The 24,001-nt window shown below is 48.1% G+C and overlaps 2 protein-coding genes across 2 annotated transcripts; both read right to left on the minus strand.

Moving 5' to 3' along the window:
• sytl1 (synaptotagmin-like 1) lies at positions 1-11,011 on the minus strand. Its single transcript, XM_023832016.2, has 14 exons — positions 10,878-11,011; positions 10,324-10,466; positions 9,481-9,574; positions 9,209-9,263; positions 8,443-8,479; positions 8,072-8,151; positions 6,638-6,745; positions 4,292-4,458; positions 3,677-3,779; positions 3,300-3,461; positions 2,205-2,283; positions 1,685-1,784; positions 1,393-1,598; positions 1-896 (listed from the first exon to the last, which is right to left on the minus strand). Exons 1-14 carry the CDS (start codon positions 11,003-11,005, stop codon positions 754-756), a joined length of 1,605 nt encoding a protein of 534 aa, XP_023687784.2. The 5' UTR covers positions 11,006-11,011; the 3' UTR covers positions 1-753.
• A 6-nt stretch (positions 11,012-11,017) lies between these two features.
• LOC111854308 (proton-coupled zinc antiporter SLC30A2-like) lies at positions 11,018-23,140 on the minus strand. The gene is made up of 9 exons (XM_072705481.1): positions 23,066-23,140; positions 20,907-21,052; positions 20,670-20,816; positions 19,610-19,763; positions 19,068-19,239; positions 18,637-18,742; positions 17,212-17,346; positions 16,248-16,398; positions 11,018-11,151 (listed from the first exon to the last, which is right to left on the minus strand). The coding sequence occupies exons 1-8, from the start codon at positions 23,134-23,136 to the stop codon at positions 16,253-16,255; spliced, it is 1,077 nt and encodes a 358-aa protein (XP_072561582.1). The 5' UTR covers positions 23,137-23,140; the 3' UTR covers positions 11,018-11,151; positions 16,248-16,252.
• Positions 23,141-24,001: the final 861 nt, after the last annotated feature.

The raw sequence follows: 24,001 nt of genomic DNA on the forward strand, positions 1-24,001 counted from the left end.
TATGGTCATGAACTTTTAATTCTTGACCAACATAAACAGGACTGTCATGACTTACATACAAATATGTAACCACTTTCTGTGATGTTCCCTAAGAACATACACTGAATACCGTGGTAGGAGTGTTTGCTGCCTCTCACACTCACGCTGGCCCTCCTTATATGACTCACTGCTTCACCTCTTCTGCCGTAAGTGCAGTGTAATGGTCATAAGCTAATATACCACTAAAATTACATTAGCCTGATCTACCTGAAATGTGGGCTGAAATCAAATGCAGTTTGCTGTTCTCATTTGTTTCATAGCATTCTGAGAGAGATATAGAGTCATATTTATTACTGTTTATGAATACACCCTTTTATCCCATTTCTGTGATTTGAACCTTTCACCTGCTGATCCAAAGTGCAGCTCCTTATTAATAAACACCTTGAAATGTGCTTTGCCCAGGCAAGCCCCGCCCCCTCGGACCTGGCCCCCATAGAGCAGATACACAGTTGGTCACACAGACACTAAGACTACAAGCGGCAGTTTAAAAAAAGCACAGTCAGTATCAACTAGCAGAGCCAGGCATCCTTTAATATAAAATAATCTCTTTGTAGCTCGGGGCCACCCTACCTATATCCATCCAGGAACGTTGGCCTGCCCCACACACCTCCCCTCATCCAGAGAACACCTTCTCAGCCTTCAGTCCATCTGAACCTGCCCCCCAGCCCCTCCCTCCACCCGCTCCTGTACTGTCTGTGCCCCCACATGGTGGTGTTACTCTTTACGGGTGGTCAGGTCAGTTCTCAGGGGCAGAGAAGCATCCACCCAGGCATTGGGGTGCTGGATCATGGTGGTCCACACATTGATCTCCTCCTCAGTGGAGTCCATCCACACCACAGGCTGTCCATAGCTTTGGCCTGGAGGGGAAAGCAGTTCTTATGCAGTAATATGTGTCATGTTTAACAGTGTTTCCCCCGCAGACAGTCTACATTTTGGAAGTTTGGCAGGGAGCTGGGAGGAAGCAAAAATGTGGACCGTCTGTGGATCCCCAAGGACCGGGTTGGGAAACACTGGTGTATCATGTTTCATATTATTATTATCATTGTTATTATTATTATTATTATTATTATTATTATTATTATTATACTTAACAAAGATGGATTTTTCACTGCAACAATTCAAGTTAAACAATTTCCTCCAGGATAATGGGAGTTTTTTGGTTCTGAATCCAAGTACCTCACTTAAGGGTACACCAGTAGATCTTTTGCTTGACTTGAATAAACAAAATTCAAGTTATGAGTCGACACCCTAATTTACGAAGCTACCTGCTGGCCATTACATGTGTCGTGAACAAAAATATTGGTCTAGAATGTGTGGGTACGCAAACGTCTATAACTGTGCTTACACGCTTACCGGAACCTGTGCTTAGTCTCACGCCCCCTAGCTGTCGGGAGGACAGGGAATCCTTCTCCCACAAGGTAATTTCAGCACAGGCTTCATTCAGGTCCGAGACATGGAAGCCATCGTAGACCATGGTGTGGTTGAACGTGGGGCTGACTGTGCGCTTCACCACACGGGTTTTCTGCCGGCTGGAGCGACTCTCATCTGGTAAAATATAACTGGGGAGGAAAGGGCTTGTCAGAAGTACAAGAACTTCCCGGCGTATCATACTGTGAGAGAAGAAGGCTGACCTCAAATTACATACCTTTTAATAAAAGAGTCTACAGCGCCCCCTTTGATGGGTATAAGTCCCTGCGCCTCCCTTATCCAGATGTGCAGTTCTCCTGTCACTGGCATGCCGTGACCTGATGGGGGCAGCAAAGAGTCATGTTAAAGCAGGACAAGGATTCATGCACTTGCAAATAATGACGAGAACAGTCAGGCTGCGAAACTTTAGATGGGCTTTGCACTGCTTAATGGTTATTGCATTGGTTCCCAGTGAGAGAAACCAGGCAGTGACTGGTAGCATATGGTAATCATATTATTCTTTTTTAAATTAGTTTCACTTCTCACTACAGGTTTCTTTGTCATTGCCGGGTTTTTCCTATGACCTTTTCTTTTCTGGAGCCAAACAAATGATTTTTCATTATATCGTATTTAATTATTCAAAATTTGTCTCCAGAGATGGTGACTCATGCGTCACACACACAGAGGCTCGCACACAATCAGAGGCTCGCACACACACAGACACGCACACACACAGACACGCACATCTCACTGCTCACCTTCAGATTCAGCTGGAACGAATTTCATGGACAGCATGAGGGTGCCGCGGCTGGGCACAGAGCCCTGAGACAGCTGGACCTGGAGCATGTTGTTGGGAGGGGGGAGTCCAGAGGCAGAATCAAGGGAGAGAGAAAAAAGGTAGAACCAAATATAAAATGATACCATTTGGTGGAGCATATATAACTACAATGATGGCCTCTATCATAGGACAGCACATATAACTACAATGACAGTTTCTATCATAGGACAGCATATATAACTACAATGGCAGTTTCTATCATAGGACAGCATATATAACTACAATGACGGTCTCTATCATAGGACAGCATATATAACTACAATGACGGTCTATCATAGGACAGCATGTATAACTACAATGACGGTCTATCATAGGACAGCATGTATAACTACAATGACGGTCTCTATCATAGGACAGCATATATAACTACAATGACGGTCTCTATCATAGGACAGCATATATAACTACAATGACGGTCTATCATAGGACAGCATGTATAACTACAATGACAGTCTCTATCATAGGAGAGCATATATAACTACAATGATGGTCTCTATCATAGGACAGCATATATAAATACGACTCCCGTCTATCACTCTCCTGGTCCTCATTAACATGCGTATGGCTGTTTATGTGTAGAAGATAAAAAATAGGTCACACTTCCATGTAAATTACATTCTTATTCAGTGTTAAAGCACATTTAGTGTGAGTCAGTCAGTGTTTATCCTCACTTCTTCTTGTCTGATGTAGTTTACATCTTTTGCTTGATAGGGCTCACGTTGTGCTGATACTGTGAACTGACCCTGAAACTTAATAACGGGGTTTATGTGTGTGTGTGTGTGTGTGTGTGGGAGTGGAGTCACAGACTCTATGGAGCCAGCGGAGCCAGACACTGACTCACAGTGTCAAAAATGTCCACTGGTGGGCTGAGTCTGCTGTTTACTAACCGCCTAATTAGCAGCTTTCAGTAACTGCCTGGCTTGGTGTTGGGTCTCTGTCATTAGGAGTACACACCGGAGTGTGAGAGGACTGAGCGCTCAGTGCTGCCCAAGAAAGGGTCTCAGCAGTGACTCACCCGCGGCACCAGAGGGTGCCAGACCGGGTCCTTCTGCCCCCAGTCCCACTCCGCCAGCGCCACCTCCACCTCCCCCAGGAAGATGTTCCTCCGCAGGGGATCGTGGTGCCACACAGATAGGTTTAGTGTCCTGCCCTTCAGTTCCATCATCTTTATCTTGTACTGGAGGAGACAGACAGACAGAGTCAGTCAGACATTACGGTATCTTCGGTTTAAACCAGTTATGGTGGTCTACTTATCTATATTTAATACATTGACCTTAATTTGACTTTAATTTTGCATTGATTAGTCTTTATCAGGTCAAAGGGGTTACTGACATCTGACAGACAGACATAGATCCTTGGCAGAAGGGGTGATTACAGGAGGCCCCGACTCACTTTCAGAGTCTCTTCGAACACAGGGTTCACCGTCTTCTTCTTCACATTGGTCTTCCTCTTACTGTGGGTGGTCTTGTCTGGGAGCAGGTAGGTCTTCACGTACCTGTGCCATGGACAGTAGAAAGGAGGGGAGGTCAGTCTGCTTCTGTTCTGCGCCAGCAAGAGCTGGGGGGTGGAAAGCAGGAGCCCTTGGGGAGGTCGGCACAGCACTTTCACACCCCCCCCCCCCCTCCCCTTCAGGAGCCACGGGCAGCCAGGTTTAGCATGCAGTTACCAAGGAGACGGAAGACATGCAGAGAAGTGGGGGGGGGGGGAGATGCCTTGAAGCAGAAAAGGAAAAGGGAGTGACACAGGCAGACAAGAGGAATGAGGAGAACCATGGGTAGAAAAGACAACTGTCAGACAGGACAGCTAGAGAAATAGAGACAGACAGATAGACAGGGAGACAGATGGGCAGGCACAGAACCACAGAGAGAGACAGATAGACAGAGACAGGGAGACAGATGGGCAGGCACAGAACCACAGACAGAGAGAGACAGAGAGACAGACACAGACAGAGATGTGGAAAGGCAGAGTCTATTAGACATCAGGATGGGGCGACTGACACAAACTCACGGGTCAGATCGGTTCTTGCGGGCGAGGGCAAGGTCCTGGCAGCGACACACTTGCACATGAAACTCCTCCTTTTTGGTGTCATAGTATAGGGTGAACTGTAGGGTGCCTCGCACCTCCACTGCTCCGAACTCCCCGGAGCTGAACAGGCTCATCATACTGCCACTTAGCTGAGAGGAGGATAGCAATAGTCTCAGAGTGCTGTCAATCAGCTGAAGCAGGGCTTGGTGATTGGCTCAGAGCACCATCACTCAGCGGAAGGACACTCAGGTGCATTGTACTTGAAGTGGTGGATAAGGAAAGACTTAAAAATACGTAGGAATAACCAAGCCTAAACAGGTGATTGGTCAGCTTGAAGTTGATCTTTTGTAATATCCCATGACAGAACATCTACAAAAGCACATCAAAACATGTCCTCTGAGTGAACACACACACACGTTTGTATTTATATTAGGGCTGTCAAAATTAACAGGTTAACACAGATTAATCTATCATCATGATTAATCTGATTAAAATTTTTAACACAATTAACCCATCTGCAGTGCAGAATGACTCAAAATCCCTGAAATGTCTCTGTCAACCCATTTCGGGCAGTTTTGGTGCGTTCCATTTGCCCTCGGAACTCATATTCCGAGTCAGGTTCCAAGTTTTGAAGCCGGAAATGACGACATGCGCGCTCCCGTTTCTTGGAGATCTGAGAAATATCTCAGAGCAGCACAGAGGATCCCGAGTTCAGAATCCAAGATGGCTGCACCCTTAATCAACAGAAGGGAAAGTTGTAGTTTTATACTGTTTAAGCACTACTTCTCATTTGTGGCTCATTAAATCGGTCGCACACACTATATCGTCCAATTTATCTGTGGACGTGTTGCTACGGAGTTTTATACGTAAAGCACCGCGTGTAATGTGTTATCAACTGATATTGCTAACAATGGAAATTAACCGGGCTAGAATTGGATTTCATTGATTAGTCTGATTATTTGTCGGATTTACGGTAGTTTGGGCTAATTGTAAGTGAAAGAAGATAAAGACCATTTAAACTGAGGTACCTTGTTGTCGGGCTAAGCAAAAAATCTTGCTTTTTGATATGAGTCCATGGTATTGCACTTCTGTGGCAGATGGATTGCATCCGACTCGTGTTCAAGATGTTCAGTAAAAATGTTAAGTGCATATATATTCCCTTTTTTCTTGAATCTGTTTGCTCATGAAAAATGGAATGCGATTAATATAGATTAAAAATGAATGATATTTAATCGTGATTAATCGAAATTAATCCACAGCAACCCTGTGATTAATCTGATTAAAAATTTTAACCGTTTGACAGCACTAATTTATATCTTTGTGGGGGCTCTCCATTCATTTCTATGGGGAAAACTCTAATTCCAGCACAATGACCTTAACCCCTACAAAGCCCTAACCTTCACCATAAGTAACCAAACCAAATAAAATATGAGACTTTTGGCATTTTTAGTTTTTTGATTGCATTCCCTTGCAAAATCGCTACCACCATGTCAAAATAACAGCTTTTTTTCCTTATTACAAAAAAAATAATATATTATATAAACCTAATCCCCCCCCCCCCACACACACACACACACATCCCACTGACCTACACTCACCTACGTTTGTCAAGTTATTGATCCAGACAATGGGGGTTTTATAAAGTGTATGTAGGTGTGATAATATCCCCCTGGTCCTTCCCTGGGAGTGTGCAGCTCTGTGTGTCTGTGTACGCGTGTGTGCAGCTCTGTGTGTCTGTGTACGCGTGTGTGCAGCTCTGTGTGTCTGTGTACGCGTGTGTGCAGCTCTGTGTGTCTGTGTACGCAGCTCTGTGTGTCTGTGTACGCAGCTCTGTGTGTCTGTGTACGCAGCTCTGTGTGTCTGTGTACGCAGCTCTGTGTGTCTGTGTACGCAGCTCTGTGTGTCTGTGTACGCAGCTCTGTGTGTCTGTGTACGCGTGTGTGCAGCTCAGCTACTCCTTCAGCTTCTACATTTAATGAAGAACGCCTTCAGTAAGGAGTTGCCTGCTTGGTGTCTCCTTGAAAGAAAGGCATGTGGGGGGGCGGGTGGGGGTCATGTATAGATGATAAAAATCTGCTATTTTGATGTTGTGGGGATCATTTGTCATTTCTATTTTAAAAAAATCTGTGACTACAATAAAAAAAACTAAAAAAATCTTGTACTTTGGTTACTTATGGTTAAGGTTAGGGCTGGGTATACGGGTTAAGGTCATCATTTTGGATTTTATTTCCCATAAAAATGAATGGACAGTCCTCACAAAGATATGAGTACAGGTGTGTGAGTGTGTCTGTGTATGTGTGTGTGTGTGTGGATGCCTCTGCGTCTCACCGTGTGGTTAGAGTGCAGGCTGGAGACTGAATCGCTCGGTCTGATTCGGGTCGGGTCGAGGTCGGTAGCGGTGCTGGAGAGGGAGTCCGAGTCTTTCTCAGAGTCCACCTGCAGGTAAGGTCAGGCAAGGCAGGCTGGGAGTAAATAAATGCAGGTGATACATAAACATAAGCCGTGCCGTTTGCGCAGACAGAGGATGACGCAGACGCATTCACATATACGCACACACACACAGGAACACACTATTAAAGTAAAACCCATGGACACACGCACTCTCTAACTCATTTGCGCTTGTTTACTCTGCTTCCCACTACTACACGCTTATTCCAGCAAATTCTTAAAAGTGTCACAGGCGACAAATGGAAAAGATACTCATTATTAGACACACTCACACACACGAGCTACAGCTGAGGCACAAACGGAAAAGACAGACGGACACACAGCCCCCTGACACACAGAGAGGTGAACGAGGGGCGGACAGACATGCACACGTCTACCTTACATTCTCACGTACCAAAGAAGGCTCAAAGCTCTATTTTCCAGAGTCAAAACGCTCCTCAGCTACCAGGCAGCACTGAAGGAGTGTGTGTGTGTGTGCGTGCGGGTGCGTGCGTGTGTCCGTGCTTGAACTGCACTGCTGTGCTGCGACCTTCCATCGCAGTGGCTTGGTCATCTGACCAGAAACAGGATTCTGATTGGCCAGCAGAGTGGTGGAGGCGGGGACCAGAGAGAGAATTCCCCATGTGTCTCACAGCAGGAGACCCAGAAACACAAACAGTGAAACAGAGTGTGTGTGTGTGTGTGTATCTGCGTCTGTGTGTGTAGTGTATGTGTCCGTGCGTGTGTGTGTGTATGTGTGTGTGTGTATCTGCGTCTGTGTGTGTAGTGTATGTGTCCGTGCGTGTGTGTGTGTGTATGTGTGTGCGTGTGTGTGTATCTGCGTCTGTGTGTGTGTGTATCTGCGTCTGTGTGTAGTGGTTGCGTGTGTGTGTGTGCGTGTGCGTATGTGCATACAGCTGGCAGTAATTCTTGTCTATAACTGTGTCCATACGTGATTGTGTTTATATGTGTCTGGGATTATGCGTGTGTTAGTGTTTTGTATGAGTATGTGATTATGTGTGTGTGTGTATTTTTGCCTACCAGTATGATTGTATGACTGTAACTGTTTGCGTATGATGGTATATCAGTATGTTTCTGTGACTGTGAATCAGCGTGTGTGTTTCTTTAGCTGCGACTCTGCATGCGTGTTTCCGTGACTGACTGCATGTGTTTCTTCAACTGTGACTCTTTGCGTATCAGTTTCTGTGACTCTCCGCATATGTGTTTCTGTCACTGTGACTCTGTATGTATGTGTTTCTGAGACTCTGATTCCACAAATGTATTTCTGTGACTGTGCGAGTCCTTGCAACTGTGACTCAGTGTATGGAGCATTACCTGCAGGTGAAAGGAGGGGTTCTGCAGTGCTGATTCCTCCTCTGCAGTTTCCTCTTTCTGTCTCTGTTCTCTGACGCACTCTGGGTGGGGGGTGGGGTTAAAAAAAATTCAGACGTGATACCCGCTGCTGTAGGAAACGTCTATACCCAGCAAGTTGCTGCGTCATCCATGATGGCGTCACGCACATTTGGAACGTTCTAGAGGTTGTGCGCTGGCGCAAACACTTTTATGCGTCACTCTACAGGGGAGGGGGGGGGGTGGTTCTCGGTGATCAGAGGAGGGGGGAGGTATGAGAAAAAAGACAGGAGGAGGAGGATGAGAGAACGAAGGGGATATTTTCATGCTAGTAGGACAAACTGGGTCACTCTTACCTGTCGAACCTGGAGACCCATTAAGCATCTCGGGACTCTAAAGAACAGCAAGGGGGGGGGGACATGTAATGCATTAAAATGGGCTGCAGAGGCAGGAGATGAGTCAGTTACACGGGGAGAGCAAAGCCTTTAGGGACTGTGACATAAACCCAACGAAGAAACAGCCACCATGATGAAGAACTCTTTGGTGGGGAGCACAAACAGAGGGCACCCCCCCCCCCCCCCACCATGCACCCACACCAAGAAGCGGCGACCACAGGGGAGGAGAAGTCAGAGGCGTTTGGGCGAGCAAGAATGTCACAGCTGGGGTGGGGAATGCTGCAGGCTCGGGTGCATTGGCTACCTATCGAACCCAGGCAATGGGGCTCACAGGATAGGGCCATATCTGCGGCTCTCTAACCCCCCAGAGAGTTCCTGCTTAAAGGGAGGGTACTCTGAGCTGGTGTAAATGCCATGTGCCACGCTGTGAAGCTCAGTCCGGCGCCCTCAGAGTGAGGCTCTTGTTTGCCCTGAGAATCAAAGCCTTCCTTTCATTTACTTATTCAAATTCAGACCCAAACAACCTCACTGTGTACTGATGGCCGCCAGATGGTTTGTCACAGCAACGGCACGGGATACAGCCAGACTGCCCGCCAGAAAACCGGGCCACCGCAGAAGCAGCCACTGCAGAACTGGGCCTCTGCAGAACCGACCACCACAGAACCGGGCCTCCACAGTACTAGGCTATGCTACCAGCAAATCAAAGTCTGTTTCACCCAGAACTGACCTTGGACGCGCCCATCCGTCTGGGGGCAGGTGTGGGGCTCACACGATCTGCAGCACTGTAGAGAGGTGTGGTGGGACATATTCAGACATAGTGAGAGTTAGAGATGCATAACAATAAAGCAGAACAACCACAAAGCAAGACATTCAGGTAGTCAGGTACACATCCCAGTTGAAGAGTCGTGATTACTCGATTAATCGTCAAGTTAATCGGTAGATTACTTGACCATTCATATAATCGACAGTGATAGCCCTACATCCTAAGCAGACGCTTACCTTCTCCACTTGGCTGCTTCCTCCTCTCCATTTAGCCTTAGTGGTTTCGGGGACGGCGGCTTCTCAAACAGGGGCAACACACTCAGGGAAACATCTTTAAGGAAGATTGTCAAGATGGCCCATTAGGCCCAGGTTCGACATTACATACTGCAGTGTCACACCCACCGTCAGACATTTATTACTTAAAATGAGCTAGTCAGGTATAAAATAATACTGTTGAGTTCAATGTAGAGTTGAGTTTCACAAAGCTGACTGGAGATGTGACATGCTTTCAGGCACTCACAGTCTGACTGAACAAGCCATAATGTCTGGCAGTAAAAGCTTTTCTTGGCCTGTTCTGCTCTTCACACAGGTTAGCAGGAAACTCGGAGCTACTGAAAACCAGAGGTGGATAATTCCGGTCTAGAGAGTAAAAGTCCAGACCAAGATTTTGTTTCAACTGACCAGTTGAGTGTAAATAGTCACAGAATACTCAGCTGGTTGGTTGAAAGAAAATCTTGGTCTGGATTTTTACATTCTGTACCTGAACTCGCCATCTCTGCTGAAGACCAGTCACAGGCCCCTAACATAGAGTTTCGGCATACAAACATAGGGCTGAAGTGCTGATAATGGTTCTACACTTGCAGTCACCAGGTTGCAGGTTCACATCCCAGGATGCTTCCTTTAGCTGATCCCATAACCTGCTTGCTTCAGCAATAACATGCAGCTATATCAGCCTTGTATCAGACCCATCATCCATGTCCATTGCTCCTGATAAAAGCACTAATGAGGAGGCCAAAAGGCAGGATAACACAAACACCTGTCTGTACAGGGTCAGCGCAGGCATGCTGGGGAGCCACCCACCATTTGGCTTCTTCTTGCGCCGGATGGACGCCTGGACGATGTCCGAGCCGAGCCTCTTGTGCCGTTTGGACCACAGCTCCTTGAACCAGCCGCCTGTGAGGGTTTTCAGCCGCTGGGGATCCAGCACAGTGTTCTGCAGCTTCCTGAACCGTGGCAGGGGGAGAGGCAGCGGGGGAAGAGGCAGCGGGGATAGAGGCAGCGGGTCATGTTCAGTGCTTCACCCCCCCTCCCACCAACCCACACACCAAGAGGAAAGTTTGTCTGCAATCATCATCTGCCAGACGTCAGTGCGTCGCTCTTGCGGCAATGATGGTGGAGGACATTGCTAACATGTTGGACCCAAATGCCTGCTTGAAAGACACACACCTGAGTCAGGCATGGTATTTGCTTATAGTGCGTAGCTGCTTCATAATGACCGAGTGGCTGAAACGGCGCACTAAGGCTGCACTGCACGCCTCCTTCCAGAATGGACCAGTCCCCCATCCCTGTGTCCCCCGTCCCTGTGTCCCCGGTCCCCCTGCAGCACATGGTGGGTGGTTGCCGTGACCTCTGACCTGACGCGCCGCTCCTCTGCATTGCGCAACTCCGAGTCGCGCACCAGCACATGCAGGATGGCAGCCTGCTCCTCCTCCGTCAGGTGACTGAGGTCCAGCGGCGTCTCCGATCCCCCGTCACACTCCATGGCGGCACAACCCCCCAGGGGCCCTATACGTCAGCCAGCTCGTGTGGCCGGGGCCGCTGGACACTGACGCAGGCCGTGACGGTGCCCCCTGCTGGCATGCAGGGCCCTGTGCACAGTGCAAGCCGCCTGTAGTGTTCACACCAGGCCTTTAGGGAGAGACGATGAGGGAACGTGACAGTCTTGGAAACAATGCAAGCTAGGGGCGCGGTTTGCCTCAGTGGGTTAGGTCTGTGCCTGTGATCGGAAGGTTGCCAGTTTGAATCCTGGCCTCAGCAGAATAGTTGCTTGTCCAATGGGCTCTTTAGTTGGACCTTTAACCCTACAAAATGCTGGATAGGCTTGGACCCAAGCTTATCTGTGAACTGCGCATATGTCTGTGTGTGTGTGTGTGTGTGTCTGTGTGTGTTTGCTGCATTCACATTTGAGGACCAAATTGTCCCCAAAGTGTAGTGAAACCTGAGATTTCCCTACTTTTGGGGACATCTTTTGAGGTCCCCATTTGGATAACCTCAGTTTTATAAACATTTCCCATAGAAATGAATGAACGGTCCCCATTTAGATAGGAAGACCACCTTTTTAAGTGCGTGTTTGTGTGTGTTTTTCAAAGAAAATAAAAGCAAATAAAGCATCATTTCACTATAATCCACAGAAATGCACTATTTCTGGTGTTGAAGTACTGATCCTATCAATATCTGGCACTGGGGTACTGATCCCATAACACTAGCACTGTGGTACTGATCCTATAACACTGGTACTGGAGTACTGATCCTATAATACTGGCACTGGAGTACTAATCCTATAATACTGGCACTGGAGTACTGATCCTATATCACTGGCACTTGGGTACTGATCCTATAACACTGGCACTGGGGTACTGATCCTGTTACACTGGCACTGGAGTACTGATCCTATAACACTGGCACCCTTTGATGCCTTTGGATTACCAGATGCTAAATGAACAACCACTGAGCTAAAGCTTAAAGGTGCCATAAAGTCAGCCATGTTGCAACACCAGCAATGAGTAAGTATGATGCCAATCTGCAGGTTTGCGTAACAACATTAGTTAAAAGCTACGACCTCGTGTTAGTTACCCCACAGGTTCATCAACATTAACATATCACTGATGCACCCTGGGAAACAATGCAAGAGAAACCACCGTAACAGAAGAAGATACCTAATGATTATCACAAACTATTTTTCTAGTAACAGAAATGCAGCTGTAAAATGCATGTGTCTGTTATCACTATAGTGAAACGATAAATGTTATTTGCAGAATGACTGATGGGGTTTTTACAGATAAGTGCCCTGCTAACTCTGGATATGTTGAACAACATCTTCCGGTGTCAGAGATGAACTGCATTCAAAGTGTGAATTACACCCACCACACTTTTTTTGTCACTCACACACAAACACACACACATCTGTATTCACATCATTGTGGGAACTCTCATTTCTATGGGTAAAACTCTAATCCCAACAATGACGACCTTAACTCCTACCCAGCCCTAACCCTAACCATAAGTAACGTTGAAATAACAGGTTTCTACCATATTGTGGTGACATTTGGTTCCCACGATGTAATATACACATAACCCACACAAACACACCTAGTGCACTGGTTTTGCTCATTGGAGTGATGCATGGCAGAGTTTTGCCACGATGTAAACACACCCAGCGTCCCACTTTCGGCAGAGTGACCTTGCCATTAACACCAATTCACATCAGCTCGCCGCATTTGCACGCCTGCGAGCCGCCACAGTGCCAGTCACAGTGATACTACGCCTGCTGGGCGTGCTGGTGGAGGCCATCCAGACAGACGCCACGCCCTGCGTGTCAGCTCCCTTTGCATTACACCACAGGCACTGCTACCATAGTGCTAATCGATAGCCCTAACCCCAACTCTTACCCTAACCTTAACCCCGCAAAACCCCTTACCTTAACCCTAACCCCAAGACGGTGGAACTGCACATGCGCAGAAAGGCTCGGTAGCACGTCTCGATAGGTAGTATTGTATGACAGAACACCGGCAGTTCACCGGAGGCATTCTGTGAGCTTACGTCATTTTCAGTAAGCTTAACGCTTCTCACTCACTGCTGCTACAGCCGTTGCTTTTCTGGATTCTGAACCAACAACCTTTCCTTTATTCCAGCGCCTTCCCCCCTCCACTACCCACACGCATTCCGGGAGTACATCGATTCATAAAGCAGGCTAATGCTTTGCAATCTTCACATCTTTGACCGACGTATTTAAGGATAGTTTACCTTAAACTGTTCCAGAACCAAGAGGTTACATTTGCAATAAAAAACGTTAAAAAGTCAATAACGGCCCAGCAAGAATAAGCAGCTTGTGTGAAACTAAGGGTAAGACAGGAAGTGGTTGATTTAAACAAACCACATAAGAGATTAACTCATGGTACTTTCAGAATTGTGTGACAGATAAACAGATCTATCATGTCAAACAAAATGACACGTCACTGGCTTAATGTCACTTCAGGTGCAACCGCTGGCCTTTTTCTGGATTCAGCTGTATTTAAAATGCATTTAAATATTAGGTTTGTCCATCCTCGTTGTTTCTATGCTCAAAATCGCTTACCACCGAATTATGACATGTGGCGTGTTGTAAAACGCTGTAATGTTCTTTCATGACCTGTTCATATCTTGTCATAACTGTAATTTATATTTCAGTGTTATAATAAACGATTATCGATAAATGTATCAAAGTTATTTTCTGACAAAAAAAAGTTTTTGTGAAGTGAAAAATGCAAATCAGTATCTACACATAGCGTAACTTTAAATAAAAATCAACAAGTGTCATTTACTTCCTCTTCTGTGTATTATTGTATTTCCTCTTAAATATGTTATTGTAATAATTATAGTTACAGTAGTTATGCCAAGCCTGATCCTGTGCGCACATGCGAGGTCGTTACTCAGGTTATCTGTGACTTTAAGGGATTACAGTTCGCAGCACCGCGCACAACAACACACTTGCCTGCCGGACACAATAACCCGACCATCCAGCCCAAAGGCTTCGCACCTGTAACATACCGCTGCTGAAACTCTACCGCCGAAGCGTCGAGGCTCAAAGCAAAACGGTTCACTTACTGTCCGATAACTTTTATTAGCGATCCCGACTGCTGACAACCCGGCGTTTGCGGGACGCGTCGGTGGGCAGCGCAGGTGAGGCTCCCCCTCCCCGCCAGGGTTAAAAGCTAACTTCGCCTGAGGTACACATGGGCGCAGCGCCCCGCGCCCCGCCCCCCGCAAATCCGGCGGCTGCCGCAAAACGCGGAGCGGATCTCCCCCATGGCGCGGACAATATACTTCATTATTATTTTTTACACAGTATTTCTATGAATGGTAGTTTTTTTTAGCAGTACTATTTTTTTGGGAAACGTACCCGTGGCCGGGAGGTACAGCATCACCGCCCCGCCTCTGCTTACAGATTCAGGGTTTATTAAGTTAGCTGAAACTTTTGTAAAATCTTATTTATACCAACCATGATGACAAAAATGATGGGAAGTGCATCTGAGTGTGTGATGCGCCTCGGAATGGCCAGGAATGCTGCCCAAGGTGAGAGAGCCCCTTACTGTTGGGGTAGTGGGTCACAGGAGTCCGGTGGATATTTTCAAATCTTGCAGTGATTCTGTTGCCAGTTTTGAGTCTGAATTGTAAATAAAAGGAAAATGAAACATGAACCCAGCAGTGTGTGCGTGTGTAATAAAAACCTGTTATTTTGACCTTGTGGGGACCATTTATTTGGGGAAACTCAGTTTAATAAAAATCTTTGAATGCCTTTAAGAAACTAAAAATGCCAAAAGTCTTGTATTTTGTTTGGTTACTTGTGGATAAGGTTAGGGCAGGGTAGGGGTTAAGGTCACCATTGTTGGGATTAAGGCTTTTCTCACAGAAATGGTCTGTGGACTGTGCTCTCCCCCCAGCCATAAGCGTGGGACAGCCATGCTCTGACATTAGCTGCGGCTATTGTGTGGTAGTTACAAGAAACTAACCAGAGGTTAACATTCGGCACTGAACTGACTCTGCATTTTTGTGTGAATTTCAGCATCTCCGGTTTGCTGTGGCGTAACCAGCAGTTCCGGTGTGAGAACAGTGCCGTGCCGGGCTTTACCGCACACCGACTCAGAGCGCGGGGAAGTCCGTGCGAGAGCCTGGGGCAGGACAGCCACTCCCCAGCCAGGAAGGACAGGCATACAGGACACGCAGCAGGTGCTGCCCGAGCAGGCAAGCTCCCCACCGCTCGTCACACCCCTTCGACACACAGACACACCTTCGGAGCGGCTGCGTTAGCATGCTAACATTCCCGGCGTGTGCACAGCCCAGACACACGATGTCAGACTGCGGGAGGCGGGCCGAGTCACATGACCAGCCGTGAGGTCATTTAGGCATTTCTCAACATGTCGACACATAACCCACGCTGCGAGAGGAGCAGGCCCCTGTGTGTGCGTGCCCAGGTGTGCCAGCCATTCAAGAACAGGATCGTCTGCTGCTGGTTCCTGTTCTGCTGAAGAAGTCAGCGTCCAGCCCTCTGTCAACAAAGCAGCTGACGTGCCATGTTCCTGCGTGACAGGTTCCCCCGCGTGCTGCCTCCCCTTCGCCTCGTCGGCCACAGGCTTTGGAGAAACAGCAGCAGCAGCACCAGCACAACACGGGAGCTGCACCCCTGGGCACCCCCCCCCCCCCTCCCCCTCGCACACCCAGGCAAATGTCACCGCCTTGCAGCGATTGTTTTTTTGTCTGCCGAGTGACGTCTGCAGGCGTGTGTTTTGAAAAGGGAAAGGAATGTGATCTCATGCTCCCCACCCAACGTAACTTCTCAGGATTTATTCGTTTGGTAACTATAGAACATTTTCATTAAAATACTACACAGCTCACAGCGTCTAGATCACAGGACGTGGCGGGATGATCTTGTGGATTCTGCTAGGTGAGGTTCTGCCCCCCTTGACACGGGAGCAAGTCGGACCCGTGGCTGATCCCAGCCCAGCATTCAGCTTGGCATAAAAAAACAAAACAATCCACAGGAGCATTTCTTAAATCTCTTTCATCCATGAGCTACTGCTCCCAGTTTGTTTACCCTGGACTCGAATTCCTCTCTGTCACATGATGATGGAACAGTCAGCGAAGGTCTGGGAGAGTGAGTGCACGCACACACACACGCGCACGCAGAAACATACACATATGCATACACATGCATAGACACACTCACACACATGCACAGACATACACACCACAATCACTCTGCAGGGTCCCGGCACTTGTGGCAATCCGCCATGTCTTCAGAGTAGTCCTCAATCTGAATGGTGATGGTATGGAAACCGTACTGGGACTGCAGCATCTGGCTGGCCTCCTTCAGCAAGGTCTGCGCCTCAACACCGTCCTCTGAGTGAACACACAGACACACACACACACACACACACACACACAGAGTCTCAATCAGAGGTGGATGTTTCAGGTCCAGAAAGTAAAAATCCAAACTAGACTTTTGTTTCAACCAATCAGTTGAGCATAAAGAGTCACAGTCACAGAGTACTCAACTGGTTGGTCGAAAGAAAATCATGGTCTGGATTTTTACTTTCTGGACCTGAAATGTCCGCCTCTGGTCTCAATGCAATGTCAGCAACCTGCAGGCTTCAGCAGTTCAAACTAATCCATGTTAAAATAAATGGCACAAAACAGAGGGAAGCCTGAGCGTCATGCTTCAGGGGTCAGTAAGACGCAAGACAGCAAGCAGCTGATTTTCAGTCTTACAAGCGGCTTCAGCTGAGTGAAACTGCAGTCAAGCGCAGACAGTGACTTAGAGACATAAAAACAAATCACTGCAAAAAAAACATGTTAAAGATCGGAATTTAATCGGTCCATCATTAGAAGAGGATGTGTGAAAATAAATATTTAACATTTCTGTACAGCAGGTGTGTAAATAAATAAATAAAGTGAGGCACTTCACTGCCACCTTGTGTCCATTTGTTGTAATTGTGTGGATTCTTGCTTTGCCAGCCAATGAAAAACCCTTCTGTGTGGCACAGCCTAGGTGGTTCAAAGCAGCAAGTAGCAGGATTTACTCTGAAAAAGCACAATAAGGCACAGATCCAGCTGAAATCGTGGTCAGCAAAAAAATGACAGCAAGATGAGCGAGAGAGAGCCAGGTACAGCGGAGGACAGTGACGGCCTCAGGGGAGCGAGGGGCAGACTCACCCACGGTGATGTGGACGGACAGCACGGGCTGGTTGACTGTCAGGGCCCAGATGTGCAGGCTGTGCAGCTGCCTGACGCCGCAGACGGACAGCAGAGACTGCTTCACCTGCGTGAAGTGGAGGCCGGGCGGCGTGCCTGCAGGACGAGGGGCGTGGTCAGGGAGCGCATACTGAACAGGCGGCCTGGGGGCCGGCAGTGAGCTCAGCGGGGCGGCGTGCCTGCAGGACGAGGGGCGTGGTCAGGGAGCGCATTCTGAACAGGCGGCCTGGGGGCCGGCAGCGAGCTCAGCGGGGCGGCGTGCCTGCAGGACGAGGGGCGTGGTCAGGGAGCGCATTCTGAACAGGCGGCCTGGGGGCCGGCAGCGAGCTCAGCGGGGCGGCGTGCCTGCAGGACGAGGGGCGTGGTCAGGGAGCGCATGCTGAACAGGCGGCCTGGGGGCTGGCAGCGAGCTCAGCGGGGCGGCGTGCCTGCAGGACGAGGGGCGTGGTCAGGGAGCGCATACTGAACAGGCGGCCTGGGGGCTGGCAGCGTTGTCACCGGGGCGGCGTGCCTGCAGGACGAGGGGCGTGGTCAGGGAGCGCATTCTGAACAGGCGGCCTGGGGGCCGGCAGCGAGCTCAGCAGGGCGGCGTGCCTGCAGGACGAGGGGCGTGGTCAGGGAGCGCATGCCGAACAGGCGGCCTGGGGGCTGGCAGCGTTCTCAGCGGGGCGGCGTGCCTGCAGGACGAGGGGCGTGGTCAGGGAGCGCATTCTGAACAGGCGGCCTGGGGGCCGGCAACGAGCTCAGCGGGGCGGCAGGCTGGCAGGTGGCCATGCCTTTCGTTAAGGGGACGCAGGGGAGACGACCTGCTTAGCTTCCCTCCCATTGGATGGCTGTAGCCTAATTAGCATGTTCAGCCTTATTCTGTCCCCAGAATTCCTTCCTTTGTGTATACGTGTGTGTGTGCGTGTGTGTGTGTGTGTGTGTGAGTATGGTCCCCACAAGGGGAAATTAAATTTAAAAAAAAAATCTGTGACTGCAGTCAAAAAATTACAGAAGACAAAAGTCTTTTGGCTAAGACTAGGGCTGGTTAGGGGTTAAGGCTGTCATTTTTGGAATTAGGGATACTGCCATTGAAAAGAATGGATGGTCCCCACAAAGATATGAGTACAGGTTGTGTGTGTGTGCGTGTGTGTGTCAGTGTGAGTGTTGTGCTTTTTTAGCCAGCAGTGTGTACTAATGCAGGGTGTCATATATAAATGTTAGTTACTGTCCTAAAATGTGGGGGGGCAGCAGACTGACAGCACCTTTGTTAGGCTCCATAAAGTATTTTTCCTTTTGATGGAGAAACAATGGCTCTTTGGCTTTTCAGAATGACTAAGTTGTACACAGCAGCCCAGCAAATCGGCGGCTCCTATGCACATGCTGCACCCTGGCTTTCCTCACCCTCCATTAACACCGTCAGCACGTCCCGCAGCACAGTGAGGGTCGTCCCCAGGACGAGCACAGAGAAAAGGAACGTGCAGATGGGATCGATGATCCTGTACTCCGGCTGGGAAGGGAGGGGGGGGGGGGCAGAGAGGCAAGTTAAGGAAGATTCACCCACGCTGCAGGTAATCCCTCCCCCCACAGCCAGCCAGGGGGAGTGCAGGAACACTGAACAAGCAGCAAGTAGAAAGTAGTTTAACACATCTATACAATTCACTTAGATCCATATAAGAAGCAGAAAGCATTAAATCTATTCTTTAGATGGAGTATTTCATTCTTGAATAAAGTGCAGAGTACACACCAGACCAATCAAAGGGTGCCCCCCCCTCCGCCCAGTGCTGTGAGGTGATGCTCTTTGCATACAGCAAGCCAGCACCAGGCAAAGTCACCTTGAAGTAGATGACATAGGAGGTCAGCAGCACTCCCAGGCTCTGCAGCAGATCGCCGATCACATGGATGAAGGCCGCACGCACGCTGGCGTTTGGCTGCGATCTCTGGGGTCCTGGTCCACTGCGAAAGGGGCCGTGGGCATGAGCGGACTGGTGGAGGGTGATGCCCATCCTTTGGGGGTGGGGGCACAGATGGGAAGGTAAGTCAGACCGGGTCACAGATCACATACGATTATACACACCCGCTTCAGATCATAACCAGACTTGACTTTTAGCAGTAACCCTGGCAACCTGTACTCACTACACACAAACTACATTTACAAACTACACTGACAGTGGTCAAATAAGCCATGCACATCCCAAACTGCACAATAAATCTACCAAAGTTCCCCCCTCTGGTCAGCAGAATGGGGGTCATGACTTTCTGGCACCGTAATTGGCTGAAAAGTTTGAGAGGCCGTGCTGTAAATCATGCAAAAAGCGGGGCTCCTGAAAAGCCGTCTCGCGGAAGGAGAAGACGACACCGAGACGGGGACCCGCACACGATGTTGGCGGCTACGGCGCAGCCTGACGTGATGAGCATGATGCCGCCGTCGATGTGGAAGTCCTGTGACATCAGCCGCCATACCGCCATGGAGACCAGGACGGCTGTCACCACCCAGATGGAGAGCACGGAGAGCAGAGCGCCCAGCACCTCTGCAAACACAGACACAGACACACACAGGGGGACCGATTTACCCTACAGCAGTGATTCCCTTGGGGAGCCTCAGTCAGTCCACATTTTCGCTCCCTCCCAGCTTCCAGCCAATCAAGAACACCAAACAGCTGGAACACTGAGAAGGGTCCAGCTGCAGACGCCTGTAGAGTGGAGCTCCACTGGGAATACGTCACCTCCATGAGAAACATATGACTCAACTCTGTGTTACAGCAAATAAACCCTAACCTTAACCTTAACCCTAACCTAACCCTAACCGGAGCTCTTTAACCCTAACCTTTACGTCCTTAAAGGTCACGCGTTTCCTGTGGAGGTGACGTATTTCCAGTGGAGCTCCACTCTACAGGCGTCTGCAGCTAGACCCTCATGGGAACACTCGAGCTTGGCAGGAACAAAGACGTGGACCGTCTGGGGTTCCCCGAGGACTGGGTTGGCAAACACTGCCCTTGATCACCTGTGTAAGTTTCAATCCTTTCAGGGACAAATACAGTTTTTTTATTGGACTGATGGACACTATTACACGATTTGCTTCCTGTTGGATTAAAAATCAAAGCACAAAGTTACTATACTGTATGTTTTATTAAGACAATAAACCTACGCAGACAAAATGTTGCCAATGACTTGGATGCAACTTTCTATTGATCTCTATAATCCAGTGTTTTCCAGTCCAGTCCTCGGGGACTCAGATAGTCCACGTTTTTGCTCCCTCCCAGCTCCCTGCCAGACAGTGAGATAATTAGGGAGCTAGGAGGGAGCAAAAATGTGGACTGTCTGTCTGCTATATAATCTTATTTTAACCTCCTCCGATATCCAGCTTCCCCACATAGTACACACTCAGCACCAGCAGCCTGTGGCGTCTGACATCATCACAGGCCGTCTGTGCTCACCTGCCCGGTGCCAGCCAAAGCTCATGACCTTGGTGGCAGGTCGGGAGGCCACCCAGAGGGAGAAGAGACTCAGCAGCATGCTGGCGAAGTCGACGAGCAGGTGGGCGGCGTCCGCCAGGAGGGCCAGGCTGTGAGCCAGACAGCCGCCTGGGCAGGGGCGAGACACGCACTTCACACAGAGCAGGCCGCAAGCTGTTCCTGTTACCAAGGCAATGTGCCCCCCCCCCCCACACTCACCCACCACCTGCCCAACAATGAAGATCAGACAGACAGTGGAGGCTCTGTACAGCTGGAGGCGGGCCCGGCGCTTCTCCTCGGTGCGGCCAATGGCATCGCCGGTGGATGAGTGACAGTGACACTGGCCAATCAGCTTCTCTGCAGCACTGAGATCAATGTACTGGCTTGAGTGAGTGGGAAGCATCACTGTTAACAAGAGTGTCGGCCAATCACTGAGATTCTCAGCTGCCTGAGGAGAACTTGACCAGGCTGGGGTACTAGTGCAACTGCTCTGCTGCACGACAGACAAGCTGTTAACTGAAGGTATCTGGATGACAGTGATAAATGGATAATGATACAGTAAAACAGATACAGCTCAGGTCAGGTAGGGGGGCATGCACTGGTTCAGCCAATTGTTGGCGACCCCACAGGTCCAGTTCCACCGTCCGGAAACAACCATCTATCTGCAATGGCCAGGTGATAGATACAAGACAACAAATAATCATTCACTAACATTCATTTTTGGGAATAATTAATTTTGTGACTAAAACACCGGTAAAACTGCACTTTGCACTAGTATTTGTACTCTGATACCTCATTTTACATTTTATATGATAAAATGTTAAAGTGCATATTTTGCTGTGACTAGTCAGCGTTATTCTACTATTCTACTAATTCTACTAACGTGTGCACGGACTTTAAAAGATGTAAAGTATCAACGTTTATTATTATTATTAGGCAAAATACTCCTATTAGAGTAGCCTGATATTATATGGCAGTAGACGCCTATCTGTCTAAAATAAATGCATATCTGTAATGTAAACTCCCGTACAGCATGCAACAAAATTCGCGTGCAAAATATTTCATTACCACGCTTACGTACGTAGCATTTCCCACTAAGTTGTGAAATACAGGTTCAGCAAACAAACCTAAGCCGATAGCGGTTTGCCTCCTTCCTCCTCGCCAGAGAAACTTGCCTTTCAGCCAAGGCCATGGGCGCCGTCAGGCCGGTAGCCCCGAGTATTTTAGCCCCGATGCCTCCCGATATTTTCGATGGCTAGAAACTCCCCCGGGGAAGGCTGTCCATTAACCGCGAGCCATTTCATATACTGTGCGTGTGTTTGCACGTATCAGCGGGGGCGCAGGTGGTGGGGGGACACAACCCCCCAGTTATTCAGGGACCGTGATTCAGCCACCTGCACCCCCCTTTGAGGGGGAAAAATAACAAAACGTTGATAAGTAGCATCCCTAAACAGGGTTGGACACTGTGATGTGTGAATTCAAACTGTGTTAACCATCAGAAACTACTCGAAGCGTGAGCCCACTCAGGCGCGCGCGCATCCCCGTGCGCGCATCCCTGTTCCTGTACACGCGCGCGCGCCCACCGTCTCCCTTTATCTCCGCCTGTAGGTAGACAGAGTAAAGTGCATACATTCCTATTAGCCTATACATATGATTCACTTCCACGGATTTAACGAAGAATAGATAACTGAAACACGGATGTCACTTTCTAAAACATTTTACTCAAAAACGTCGATACTTGCCACAGTTGTGACTTTGCACATTTGATGCATATCTCGCCGTCGGGGGCTTTGGGTCCTGAACAAGCCGTAAACTAAGCTGCCTTAACTCGTGCCGGACGAAGTTTTGGTCACACGGACCAAAGCGGGATGCAATACAGAATAAAAGCAACCCGGAAAAAAGCATAGATGTGTCACAGTGTTCCTACGAATAGCAGTATAAGTAGACGCAAATTCTATATAGGCTTAATCTATACCAAACCTATGTTGGGTGCGATTATCAACATAATTTTCCCATATCCTTGACAGGCTAATTTATGTATATTACAAGAAAGAAATTGACTTCATCCAAGTTTGTCCAATGGGCCAGTTCCGGATGATGGGCGGTTCCATATCAAAGTAACACTGTACGTATGTCGGCCAGTAACATTAACAATCAAAAAGTTTAGTGTATTAAATCATGCCGAATGCCAGTATAGCGGCATAAGCTTAAGAGTGGAGACCTTTTGCTCACTGTTTGGTCCCCCCACTGCCAAAATCTCTCCTGCGCCCCTGCGCGTAACTGCTAATGAAAGTTGGCAATACGGTTGTTAAATAAATAACTGAAATTCTTTGTGGAAACATTTCCTGGCACCGTCACAACACACAATAAACCCGTACCTGGAAGCGTATGATGCCCCGAGCAACTGCTGTTGCAGAAGGAGCTTTGTCTTCTCATCTGCTGCTTGCATACTAGGACTGATAAAGCCAGATTTAAAGACTCTTCCTATATATATATATATATATATATATATATATATATATATATATATATATATATATATATATATAATTTTTCAGTTAATTCTGTAACGCAGATTTTCTCGAAGAACCACTTGCCTCAATGAAATGCATGTGCCATAGATAATGATGAGGAGGAAACCAATTTCAAAGTGTGCAAACAACTCTGCCAGAGCTGTTCTTTAAGTGTGTAAACCAGCACTGGCACCAGGAGTCGTGTGCAAAATACCAACGGTTTTGACTTCCTCTTCGATCGTATTTCATTTAGACTTCTGCAACATTTCTCGTCTTTTGCAGCTGCTAAGTCAAGCCAAAGCAGATTTTTTAAAGCTGTCTGTACGTATACATTGTCGTAATTTTTGTTAATGGTCGTAAATAGGTTTTAACATCGTAAGTATATCCACTATAACAGAACATTAACTATAAATATTGATTGAAAAGTGCACGCACATCTCCTGATGGTCAGACCATGCATAACAAGGCTAAATTCCTTGGAAGTACATTTAATTTAAAATTTGAACGCAAAATGCTGACAAAGAGTTGATTAGGTACGACGTAAAACTGCATAGCTCCCTCAGATTACCAGTGTGGTACAGTACGTATCTCAGATGAAAGCCATCGTTAATGTCAGATGCATCCTTAGCGATTTGGTTCTGGACCCGCTAAACATAGACTTGCGGTTCAGAAACAATATAGAGATTGTGGCCTATTTTCAGAGTGTACGTGGTAATGTTGGATTAAAAATAGCTAGGTGTATGTTTTGAATAAAGATTTTTTTTAGAATGAAAAGATTGAAAGAGTATAGAAGTATATGCC

Source organism: Paramormyrops kingsleyae, chromosome 23, assembly GCF_048594095.1.
Source record: "Paramormyrops kingsleyae isolate MSU_618 chromosome 23, PKINGS_0.4, whole genome shotgun sequence".
In the NCBI taxonomy this organism is placed as follows: domain Eukaryota; kingdom Metazoa; phylum Chordata; class Actinopteri; order Osteoglossiformes; family Mormyridae; genus Paramormyrops; species Paramormyrops kingsleyae.